The 13400-nt window shown below is 36.8% G+C and overlaps 1 protein-coding gene across 1 annotated transcript in view; it reads right to left on the bottom strand.

The window, feature by feature from the left end:
* The window catches only part of LOC150090979 (secretin receptor-like), an 83987-nt gene that overhangs the window by 19714 nt on the left and 50873 nt on the right, over positions 1-13400 (bottom strand). Inside the window, exons 7-10 of the mRNA XM_090379185.1 lie at positions 8070-8226; positions 3436-3496; positions 2524-2593; positions 2180-2271 (exon numbers count right to left, since the gene is read on the bottom strand). Coding sequence (XP_090235311.1) covers positions 2180-2271; positions 2524-2593; positions 3436-3496; positions 8070-8226 — 380 coding nt within the window. The remainder of the gene's footprint in view (positions 1-2179; positions 2272-2523; positions 2594-3435; positions 3497-8069; positions 8227-13400) is intronic.

Genomic DNA, 13400 nt, shown 5'->3' with positions numbered 1-13400 from the left:
GTGCGTGTGTGTGTGTGTGTTTAAATTCGCAGAACACATACAATCTTGCATATCTTCAGCTACACTTTCAGAAACATAATTTGGTTGACGCAGCCCTTGGGCGACCTTGGCCAACTCTTCTTGTAACGGTCTCTGTCTCCTGAAACAGCTTCCATAATGCCGTGACGACACTGTGTGATACATTAAGCCAACGTGCTACCTCCGCCTGCAACTGGCCATCTTCAAGTCGTCCAACGGTCCGTCATCTCGAAGAATCATCTAAATGACGATGACTTGCCATCCTGAGTATTGGAGATGTGGCTATCCCACTGAGCAAGCTAGAAAACGGGAATGAGTGATGTGGTCACAACCCGTGTTTTTATAGGCATTAATAATTTGCATAATATGCATCTCAGTCAAGTAGTAGATCGATTTGTATTGGATACTCAGAATTTGCATGCCAGGATGCCTATGATATCAAATATTCGCCTTCGGCCACACTGTTCATAATAAAATATTCATGAAAAACGTTTTGTTCTGTTAATTTTGTCGAGCAGTGTAGTTCACAAATTCGAGCTATATAACATATCCCCAGAGGAAACAATCGAGAGGCAAGGTCCAGTGAGGTCTGGCGGCCATGTCCATTAGAGATTAAGCGACCTTCAAAGTGATTTTAAATGCTGCACTGGAGATGTGTGTGTGCTGTTTCATCCAATTGGTATGTGAACCTCTTAAATATATTCCAGAACTGAGTTTGAAAGCAATTGCCCTTGATAGTTGAAAGGCTTTTGATCGTTTTTGGCATAAAGGTATTCTTAAAAAGCGTAAATCTTACGGATTGCCAATTGTTTTTTGCAAATGTGTATCCAGTTTTCTCTCTGACCGCTATGTGAGAGTGATGGTAGATGGCTCTCCGTCCTCTAAATTCACCACTAATGCTGGTGTTCCCCAAGGTTCAGTTCTTTCTCCGATTCTTTTCCTATTGTATATCCCTGACCTTCCTACAATGACTGGAAATCCTGTCCATAGTTTTGCTGTTAACAGCACATTGCATTTCACCTTACAGTTTGATTAACCTTGCCCTGTACGAATAGCTTCAAGTTCTGGAATATCCACCACCACCAATTTCTTAAATAGTGATCTCCAGTCATTGTAAGAAGCAATCGGGGGGCAACGATAATTTAGTTAATTTCAATCCTAAAACTCAGTTCTGTCTTATATCTCGCAAAAAGAATTCGTCTGCTCCTGTGCTTATCTTCGATGACGCTCAGATTTCTAGACAAAGATCACTTATCTCTATTAGGGATTACCCTGACTTCTAATATCTCTTGGCATAAACACATCACAAATATTGCTTCTTCTGCATCTAAAAAAACTAGGTTTTTTCTTTCACTCTTGTTGTTACTTTTCTTCTGAAACTCACCACACACAAATACCAAATCCGCCCTACCATGGAATATTATACCCACGTCTGGGCGGTGCCCCAAAACCTCTCTCAGGCAGCTAGACTCCGTTCAACAGAGAACAATCAGTTTAATTAATGATCCGTCACTTAAAAAGTCTTTAGACATTCTCTTTCTGCTGCATATCTTTTCTATAGATATATCCATGGGCACTATTCTTTCTTAATTGGCTTCTATAATTTTTCCTCTCTCTCTCTCAAACCGGTCCGACCACGTACTGGAACCAGTATATATCCATTTATTTGTCTGTGAGTTTCAAGTTGGACCAGTATATGTCCTACTTGAAACTCACAGACCCAATTTTTCTTCTTCAACTTAAGCTTTCTTTTAACGTATTTCTTGAAAATTACAATCTACAGAAAATTTAAGTCTAATGTCAACAAGTATCTTCTATCTTCCCAACCCACTCACGTCCCTAAGTACTATAGGTTCTACTACCTTTCTTGCTAGGGGTTTTCATAAAGTAAAATCACTGTCCTGCATGTGGGGGTATACATTGTAACTACTGATGTGGTTTTGTAAGGATTGTGCATGGTTGCCAGAATGAGAAGGATTTGTCTTTTCATTTTGGGTTGCGTGAATTTTGAATCTTTCTGTAGTACTCGTAGACAATTTCTGTTTAAACATTTGTCAAGTCTTATTTTGAAATTTTCGTATAAGAACATAGATATTTCAAACAATTTTTTTACGTTTTTCATAAGTTTTATGAATGTTCAGCAATATTGAATGTTTCCTACCTGTAACGATATCTTCTGGTCTGTAACGTATTAGAAGCAAACATCTTCAGAAAAAGGACTCGGGTGATGTTGATGAAAAAGAAGAAATTTACCTGAAATTGTAGAGAATGTTTTATTTGGTTACGCAAAAGATTAGAGAAAAAAACTGAAAATTCATCCATTAAAGAAACAAACCACTGCCGTCCTGGGAGTGGTTTGTTTCATTAATGACGAATATTTGTTTTTTTCCGTGAAAAAGAAGTCCAAGTCTGTCTGAATATTTGAAAGGAGAAAATATTTTATGTAATCGACAAACTTATTGAGTTATCATTAGAAATAATTCTGTCAATCGTGTTATAACTTACCACAATAGATGCAGTTATGGGTCCACGAATAATCCAGAAATATCCTTGGTTGTGATTGGTTGTCCAGCATCTGCAAAATAGCAATAAATAAATTCTGCACATCGGGTCATTAAATTAAAAACATATGAAAAAAAGTTCAAAAAAGTGAAACTAGGTTGGAAATGGCGTGCTTCGCTTAGGAAAATTAAATAAAAATTAATGTTGCAATGATGTGGTTCGGTGTGTGGGGAGGAGATTCTTTTAAAATAGTTATGCGTATAGCAGCTTAGATCAACAAGAAACAGTTTTAAAAGCGTTGCACTGCTGGTGAAGCTGTTTTATCAAAATAGTAGCACTGCCACACTACACCTCATGAAATCCAAAAGCAAGGGTGTGCTGGAGGGGCCACTTATTAAACTCTCCAGCACACCCTTGCTTTTGGATTCCACGAGGGATCCACAAACATCGCCATTTAATTTAGTTTACTTGGATAAAGGCAGTCATATGTTATTTAAATTTACCCATAACCTACACATTCACTGCCAATAAAGCAAACTCAATTTAAAAAAAGTGAAGCAATGTTCTTTAAAAGCCCCAACGGATTATGAATTTCAAAATACATTAAGTTGGGTTTGTAAGTTTGAGAAAGAATGTCTGTGACAACTAGATCAGGTAGTGATAACTTCTAACTTTTTTTTTTTTTTGGCCCCTTCTCTTTTTCGCTCATACCTTCTAACGTTTTTTGGACTCTTGTGACTGTATTCTTACTGTATTTTTCATAATTTTATAATATGCTCTTTAGTGTTGCCTTTTTTAACATTTGGACAAAAAATTTAAACCGTGGAAATGAAAATGATAACATCTTTGATTGACATCGCGCTATTTTCATCAATTATTATTTTAACAAAGTACAAAAATAGTTTTATTACTTACAAAGTGTCTTCCAATGTGGCTCGGACGATAACCCAGGGAATTATACATAGCAAAGGCGTTCCTAATGTACAAGAAAACCGAGTTTCAGTCCTTATTGAAATCGAATTCAAAATTATGATCGTATACGTTTACGAGGGCCATTTTCGAAATTTCCCTTTTTCTCTTAGCATATTTATGGCAACCATCTACAAATACAAACTATAGCTCTAACTGAGAGTTACATTCATGCTTTACTCTAATAAATCTCCAGTTGCATATTTTCCACGAAGTAGACAGCAGATTGTAATGAGTCGACGTGGAAGAACTTTCTTGATATTACGCAGTGATGTTCGCAAGTCTTTGTGGATATTCTGTAGGGATTTTTTCCATCTGCCAAATCAAAAATTTCCAAAAGAATAGCAACAATTCTGGGAGGGGATAGCATGCCGTGCAATCCAGTGTTTGACTTCACTGATCTCATTTTGGGATAAAGAACTGTTCTTCCAATATTCCATAATGATGACTGTGGATACCACATTTTTACATTTCTTCGACTATCAAGATACGACTCAGGAAACCATCTTCCTACTTCCAGTGCTGTGGATGAGTTGCTCACGAATGTATGCACACAGTTCGTTTGAAAAGTAATAAGACAAATTCTGAAAAAAAAAAAAGTTCGGAAAAGGAATTTATTATGAACAACACTCGAAATAGTCACCATGGGACCCTATACACTTGTTAAGCTTCTTTCTTAATCGTTTAAAACATTCTTGAAATTCCTCCAAAGTTATCTCCTTGAGATGGTCTGTTACATTCTTTTTTTTTTTTTTTCTTTCGAAATAAATATACGAACAATTCAAGGGGAATGCGCAGGTGCACTGGTTGGTTGGTTGTTGTAGGGTTTTAGGTTCATCAGTAACTTAGTCATATTGCGCCGTGTGTGATATATATCTGTAAATTGCATGTGTTCTGTGGTCGGTTTGCTGGCCGAAAACTCCTGGACTGGTTTTTCGAAGAAAAATTTCAAAAAAACCTGTCCAGGAGAAAAACCATATTACCCTCGCTTGAGACGGATTAACTCAGCCACGTTGTGAAAAGACCCATAAAAATTCCTTTCGTCATTGACAGGATTCAAACTCGGGTCTTTTCCTCCCCGTGTGGGGAGGACGACAATCCTGTCAACTGTGCTACCCACGAGGGTGCAGCTGCAATTCGTCCAACAAAAAACAGTTCTTTTCACATAAGGCTGGTATGATCCGTCAGATTCTTTGCAAGAATCGTATTTCGAAGTGATGAAGGATTGTTGCAAACGGGTCACACTAAGCTTAAGTGAAAACAAGAACTAGTTTTTGTGTGCATTCCACGTTATCCACCATCCCTCTCTGTTCACCAGATTTAACTGAAGTTAAAAATGAAGATGAAAGTGAACCATCCCAAAGAATGTGACCGGCCATCTCGGGGAGATAACATAGGCAGAATTTCAAAATTGTTTTCAACAATTAAAGGAGAGGTATAAATTAATTTTCTAAATATTTGTTTTTTAGAATTTTAGTCGCTTACTTTTTTTAGAAGCACTAGTGTGTTTTCAAACAATCCAAGTATGCAAAGGTCTTTGAATGGTCATATGCCAACTCCTCATATCTGTATATTTTATCTATAGACGTGCGTTGATGGGCCAATTTGCATGTTGCGGCTACTGAAAGCCCAGCATAACTCGCAGAGAAGAACCATTCTTTCTTTCTTTTTCTATCCCGCCCGAGATCGACTAACTACTGTTCGGTTGAAGAGGACGTTAGAAATTCGTCCAACCATTGACGGGAATCGAACCCTGACCTCGCCAAACGAGTAGCAGAAGGCATCGCATCGTAGCAAGTTGCCATGGAGGACTTGAATCTGTAGAGGTGAGGAGTATGCAGGAAAATTCGTGCTTTTTGCAATATGGAAAATACATTTTAATGTAAGAAACAAAACGTCATTAACATTGGCGCCAATCAAAATCATCAGGAGATCAAAGTTCACCATGAACTTTGATCTCCTCCAGCTGCGCATTTTTGAACAACTGAATTCAGTCAATGATACCTATCGTTGCTACCACCGCTATGGTTATATCAGCGTTTGCATATCCATGGCAGTACCATGCAGGAAACTTAAAGTGGCCCTTGTAATTATCTTTTGCAATTCTTAATAACAAGAAAATCTATATATAAGAAATCCAATTTTATAATGCCAAGCTGGATATATATTTCTTTATTTAATTTAAGAATATCACAGACATTTCCTGTTTACAATGGGTGAAAACATTTATTCTAATATTTTAAAATATAGCATCAAGAAGAACGTTGGTTTTACATTAATCATTGTCGGAAAAGTTTTCTAATCGTAAGAAAGTTAGCCTAAAATAAGATAGTATCTAAAGTATTTTATAATATAAAAGAAACAGAGTAATATTATAATGACGTTGGTTAAGTTTCAGTATTTTATGTAAGTAGTTACGTAATTAGTGGATAAATGCAGCCTTAGGTTCTCAGGGCCTTTCTGTATGTACTTAAGTCGGGTCAGGTATATATGCTGATCTGGCTGTAGCTGGACATAATGCCACAGGAAATGGCTTTGGTATTAATTAATTAATTAATTAATTAATTATTTTGTGGTTCAAGTGTTTCCTAAATTTGATTTAGCAATACGACCTGGGTATGTTATGCTGCCAGGGCAAATGTTAATGATGTTTTAGAAAAATTATAATCGTTTAAGGGCATAGAAGGTGATATGATTGTACACGTTGGTACTAATGATATTAAAAATAGGAGATCTGAGGATTTCCTTAACTGATATAGAGCAACGTTGAGAAAAAAAGCCTTGGGGTAGGATTAAACTTGAAAGTATCTAATACGTATTTCACCCAGAGATGGTAGGAGGAAGAGAGAGATTGTACCATTGTGCCCTTGAGAGATTGTGCGTAAAGTTCATGGGGTAGAATTTTTCTAAGAATGGTCTGTGCTTGTTAACACGAGACACAGAGAGAATTTCTACAGGGATGGGATACACTTAAACAGAACGGGTACAATAATATTTTCTGATGCCATCGAGGCAGTGTTATGTTGTTTGGAAAGCTGCTGGTTTGTGGGGGACTAATAGTTTAGCTGAAGCCGTAAGCATAGGTGGAAGTGATTCGTGCACTGCTTCTGTTGGAACATGCAGCAGGGACCAACTAATAAATGGGACCAACTAATATTATTAAAAACTATAAATGCCAAATGGGCACTTAAACTTTCTAACAAAGTTTGTTGAAAATTTGTTCTAAACCATGTTTAACAAATATCTCTTAGATATTGTTCAATGTTTAGAACAAAATGAATACCCGATGAACTGATGTGGTTAGTAGCAGAGAAAAAAAACATACATAGTTGATTATAAACTTTTAAAGAATACAGTCTTACAGTAAATATAAACTGGTTTGTGATCAAGTTGCTCATTGGGGTTAGGCAAGCTAAAGCAGCTTATGAGAAGTCTTTTGCTAAGAAATCAAAGTGAAATAGCAAGGGATGCTTTTTGTATTTTTACTACACTGAACGGAAAGGGTTGAATCACATTACTCCACTGGATATAGATAGCATTTATGTGGTGAAAAGGTTTAGTACAGATGGCACACACACAAGGTTACATAAACACAAATTGAAAAGAGGATGGTTGCAGAATAGATGTACTGTATTATTATGGTGAGTGACCTTTATTTGCATTCAGCCAGAGAGTTATTGGTTATTGGAATAAACCTCTACCTAGTATTGTGGAACTGGGTAATTTGAATAAATTTAAAGAAGGTTTGGAGAAATTATTGCCAGCAATAGACAAAGGAAGTGGGCATTTTTTTTTGTGCTGGTGCTCTATAAGCTTTGCTTCTTTGTATCGTGTTACCGGTACTAATAAATTATGAATTATTAATGTTATTAGAAACCGCCCAACTCATTTCGAATATTTATAAGCACGATACTGCTCTGTAAGAATAGAAATCGCCGAACTGAACTGAATGGACATTTTTTTGGAGATCACGTGGAAACAAATAAAAGTCTGGTTTTTAGTATCTGTCGAAGAATTTAACTTCTAAAAGACTCCCAGGTGTTAAATGTTGTTTTGATTTAATGTTGTACTTTGGTAAGCTTATCAGGATTAAAGTTAATGACCTCGGTCAACCATACGTAGTTTTCAACGGTGTACGAGTACATATAGCCTTGACGAAAAATGAATCTTCATATTCCATGTTGACTGATAGAATTCAATATCAGGATTCCTATTAGAATTCTTTAAAAAATTAAAATCTGTTGTTCTGTAGAGATAGTTTTAAATATATTTCGTTTCTAATCATATTAAGCGTTTAAATATATAACGCGTATGCTGTATTCTGCTTTTAAAAAGTCGGACGGATCTGAGCTAAGGAATCTTTTGTCCATTGTAGATGTTTTCATATTATACAGAAACATCAGCAGTTTATGGTGGGTCTTTGACTACTGTAGACTACACCGGATTTGTTAATACTGATCCAGTCTTCAACTCTCGCTCCATTTGCTGTTGGTAATCGTTATATCAAGTCGCTTGTTTATTTTTACAGTTTTTAACAGAGAATGTTCTTTGCTGCATTTTACACTATTTAAGTTACTTACCCCAACCGATAATGACATACTTCATTATTCCACTGGTGTCAGTAATCATAGACAGGAAAACAAGGTTATGCAAATAAAGTCCTTCCATAAGGATCCAGAAGTAATTAGCTACTAGTGAGTAGTGCCAGAAACTCGTAAACACTTTGCACTCCACGTTCTGTAAGTAATAACAACAACTAATAGAAAAGTTACTTTAATACTAGAGATGTAAATATTCTCAAATTATATTCGCTAAATTTCGTAAATTAATTTTATACCTTTGCAGTATTGAAGTGACAGTTATTTCAGTATGTCGTCTTATAAAGTCAATTGCTAGCAAAATATAACGCATCATTTCAAAGCAAATGGCTTTGAATGCATGATAAAGTCCTAATAAACAAGTCATTAAATGTAATTTACGCGTTATTATAACCATTTTCACTTGGTTAGGCTCATCCCGGGAAAAGCCTTTACAGAACTACCCCACGTGAATAACTACTGTTTGAATGCAGACGGTCATGTGATGATAATTTATAAATATTGTAGTTACAGCAGGGTCCTCGCGTACAGCATAGTGATTACATCGCTGTGGTTCCACACTTGTCAAGATGGAAGCAACTTTTACGGGTTTCATTTTCACTGTGGTGAGTTAGTCGGTCTTGAGCGAACGGTTTTCCCCTGAGAAAACTAGTTTTTTATTCAGAAAAGCAGAAAAACTGAATAATTTACAGACAAGCATTGTAGCTGTAGTTGCTTTGGCGCAAAAGGAAAACAACAGACACCATATAATGATGTCTCATGGCCTTAATTGCATTGGTACAATTTCTTAGGTATCTCAAAAAGACTTCACCACATTTGTCCACGTGGGTAGCATGGTGGTTATAAGCACACTAGGTAGAAAAGTTCAGAGTTCGAATCCCGGAATTCTTCTACCTGGTGTGGGAGAAGGCTGAGATGCAAGGAACTTTTATGGGCGTTTTCACTCCGTGGCTGAATTATCCAGTCTCAGTTGCTGATAGTAAGGTCTCCCCCTCCCCTCTGGAAAATCGGGTTATTCGTCCAGCGAAACAGGCAGAACTTATGGGCATATTGCACATGGACACTTATACTCAATTAGGTCACCACATGGATGATATTTATATCCACTGGACTAATAAGACTTAACCCTTTCCTTTTAGTGTCAAAATACTCAAAGAATCCCTTTCTCTTCGCACTTGATAATAGGAAAGAATCAATGACTCGAATAGAACGATGCAGGCTGAAAACGCGTCATTCACTCAAGCACTTCTGATCAAACAGCATTACGTATCCTTCTCATTTATTTACTCGAGATGGGTTAATTTTTTTGAAATTTTGGTGGAATTTGTTTCCTTCAGTCTCAGCAAGCCTCTAAAGTACACACGTTAAGTGCCAGGCAGCTAAAGCAATGAGGCGTCAGTACGATGTCTGTAATTGGGGGTATTCTTCCATCGTTTTTTTATTTTGTTGGATGAAAAACACGTGTTTCTAGAGATAGAACTATGAGCACTTGAGATCGACTAACTCGGCCACAATTTGGAAAATATAAAAATTCTTCCCGTCTCTACGAGATTTGAACCCATGGCTTTTCACACTGTGTGGAACGACTGTGATCCTAATTACTGTACTGTACTAGTCGCTGGACCTCAATAGAAAGTGCCTTCGTGGGTAGCATGGTTTTTTTCTCCAGGAAATTCGGGTTTTTCGTTCAGCAAGCAGAAAGTTGACCTCAGATCACTAAATTTACAGGCAGTATACATGGGGCAATATGGCCTTTGTCGCTGATGCTCCTAAAACCCTACTACTACAACAACAACATTAACAGAAAGTGTTTCAACCTGGGCTGGCTAGGGAATTCAGAGCTGATTCCGGATTTTGGCAGATAAGAGTGAGAAACACAATTTATGCAAATTTTCCTTGCAGTGTCAACGTTGTCTAATAGCGGTTCGTAATATTATGATGTTGCTATCGTATGACCTGAATTCATTTAATGTAATTAACCAAACTTAAAATTTTAATGTCAAGTAAGTCAATGTAATCGAAACTCCCAAATTAGATCAAGTACCTCGTAAAAGCTTAAAGTTGACCCAAGAAATGTAGGAAATCATGTCACTTTAGCCAGAATAAAAATTCAATATACGAGTACACTGATTTTTATTAACTTCGTTGCATAATAGTCACGCTGATCAGTTTATGGAGTTTACTTGTCACTATTCCGAGTCAACTGATGAGTAGCACACAATATAGTGTTTGTTATTAGTACCGCAGACATTTGAGCAGCTGTCACGAGTTGTTCAATCTTTCAAGCTTCCCCCTTAATTTCGTCTTTCAGCTCTTCAGATGCTACGTGACCTTTTCATATTTTTCAGTAAATGAACTTTTCCGCACATACTTTAAATTTTGTTTGTCACCACGCATTTATTAATTTGGCGCACATCTAAACAAATGTTTTCTGTTCTTCTGAAATGCGTATTTGAGAAGAATATAAATAAAAGGTTTATTATTATTGGATTTCTCCTTTTATTATTAAATCTAATATACACTGCAGGTAATTAAAGTACAACACAGCACACTCATATACATAAGATTATAAGTAATAAGTTGTAAATAAATAAATGAAGTTTAAAAGTAATTTATGCCATAAAAATAATACAATATTTACAATGATGGTACAGTGTTATCAGAAGATCAGTCCAAGACTGAAACATTTTCCTGTCCAAAAGAAAGATCAAAGTCATTCTGGTTTATAAGTGCCATTGTTCTTTTAAAGAACGATATCTGTAATCGTGATCTACCAATTTGGAAGGTAATCTCTGTCTAAGGAAGGCAATCTAAGGCAGAAAAGCTGTTTAATTCCTTCACTATAATCAGGCGGAAATCAACATGAGGTTGAGGGTCATTCACTAGCTTCCCTCTACTCTATTACTCCATACACCTTCCACCGACATAATTTTGCTGAAAGTAGACATTGTTGTTTTAAAAACAACAGTTTATTGATGAGAAGGGGTGGCTGCAGGATAGTTTATAGCGTGAGTGCGACGCTGAGAAGTTAGTGAATGACCTCGAACCGCATGTCGATAGTCATGTTGGGAGATACGCCAGGTTTAATTTACAGATGTAGCGTTTCTTTTGAATGGGATCACGACAAATCATAAGCTTAACATATCAATTCGTTGTACAGTAACGCCCTCGTGGGTAGCACAGTTGGTACGATCGACGTCCTCCCCACACCAGATGGAAAAGACCAGAGTTCCAGGTCCGTCGATGATGTGAGGAAATTTTATGGGCCTTTTTCACAACGTGGCTGAGTTATTCGGTATCAGACAAGAGTAGCATGGTTTTACTCCAGGAAACACGGGTTTTTCGGCTAGAAAACAGAAAATCGACCTCCGAACACACTCAATTTAAAGACAATATACACGGAGCAATATGGCCTTAGTCGCTGAGGCTCAAATCTTACAATAATAACAATGCATGATAGTTGGTGTACGAGATAATTTAGTGAATGACATTTCGCTGTATGTGATAGTTCGGTATATGAAAAAAAAAAGTAGAGATAATGGATGTCGGGTGGGCAATGCGCATCTTTTGATTTTCGGTTTGCAACCCGCGCTATAGTTCTTATTGAAAGAGATTAGTAGTAGGCTAGTACAGTGGATGGGTTAAGTGTAGGCGGGTAAGCTTCCCTAGAGATTGCTAAGGGTTGGAAATTAGAGTACGAGTCCCTTACATGAAAAAGCAGTGTGGTACAATGAGGCGTTTTCATTAGGGCCCGTAGCAGTTTTCTTTGTTTCTGACTAAGGGATGGTACGCCAAAAGATACTTAGTGATCGTAGAGGATGGTAGTTAAAATGGTGTTTATTTTCCACGAAAGAACTAAGGTCGAGAGACGTCTGTATAATGCCTGTAAATTGCATATATTGTGTTTTCTGTTTGCTTTGTTTGTTTCAAATAATTGGAGTTACCAGGTGGGAAAGGGAATCAAGCACCCACCCATAAAAATTCCTCCTTTGTGATGGGATTCGAATCTCCTCATTTTCCACACGGCATTTTCCTAACCACGATGCTGCTTGAAAGTCCGGTAGTACGGAGACAAGATGTAAAGAAGTACTTTTAAAATACTTTTTTTTTAGAGGGGGGAGGGATTCTTTTGAAGTCTGTTTTTCAAGTTGCTTAGGATTGGTTGGTTGCAGGTTGAGGACGAAATTTATTAACACAAACTAGAAGAAAGGGAAAAATTAAGATTAACAGTCTTTTTTTTTTTTTAGGCACTCGAAGCCCATGCTGTTCTAGTAGGATGGATTATTTGAGGGTTGAGATCGACATGAATCCTTTTATACAAAATTAGTGGATAAAAAATATATTATTTTCTTTTTTCGTTGCATGCAACGAATTGACGTGGGCCCCTTCTGAATAAGTTCATCAGTCCGTTGAACTATATCAGGTGTTGCTGCTTCGAATGATCCTTCTGCCAGTTCGATAAGTGACTGTCTCCATATTGAGAACGAATTGCACAGTAAATTTAATGGACAAATATTGCTAATAACGGGTCGAGAATCCTCTTTTTTTTTTATTGAAGAGTCTTTTCCGGCACATGGCAGTTCTCCACTTCACATAGTCATAGAGTAAAATAGTTTTAGATAATTTAGTCTTTGCGCAATACTTTATAGTTTGAGAAAATAACGCTATTCTGTGTTAACTGCAGGCGTCACAATTGTCTCTCCAGTGACAAAACTTCGGCTTGCGCTCTTTAGAAAGGACTGCTGTTATCTGCGAATCCATCTAAAGTTACTAATATCTTTTTTAAGGGAATAACATGACCAAAAAGATGAATCCGTTATTTAAAAACTTAAAGGTACTGGTATGACTGGTTTCAGAACTACAGTGTTTGGTACCATCATCAATCAGGTTACTGGCAGCTGCAATTAGCGACCTTTTGAAACTTCCGATTTTGTTACGTGTGCAATATAATCGCTATTAACAGCTACGTTGGCTCAATACAGCAATTTCATAAAGAAGCGCGGTACTATTTCAATACCAGTTTTGAAATAGTATCCACTTCTTTACTAAATATTTCTTTAAAAATATTTTTAGTCTGATGCAATGTTGTTTTATTAGATCAGGTTATCTTAGACTGGGAAATATTCGACAGAACGTTCTTGTTCCTTGAGTGAAACCTGACTTTACGAGAAGGCAACGTCAATTATCGAGAAAGACAATCATCTATGAAACTTCAGAGACAAAAAAAATAAGAGATCAAGGCTATGCATTAAGACTTTTGTCTTAATGGAACCAATTTTTGTTTGTTCTGTAGATCAGACTTCTCTTTTCTAA

This window comes from Mastigoproctus giganteus, chromosome 1 (genome assembly GCF_048544385.1).
Source record: "Mastigoproctus giganteus isolate SK-2022 chromosome 1, ASM4854438v1, whole genome shotgun sequence".
Taxonomy (NCBI): domain Eukaryota; kingdom Metazoa; phylum Arthropoda; class Arachnida; order Uropygi; family Thelyphonidae; genus Mastigoproctus; species Mastigoproctus giganteus.
The sequence above is the reverse complement of the archived record's forward strand: the minus strand, read 5'-3'. Positions and strand labels throughout refer to the sequence as shown.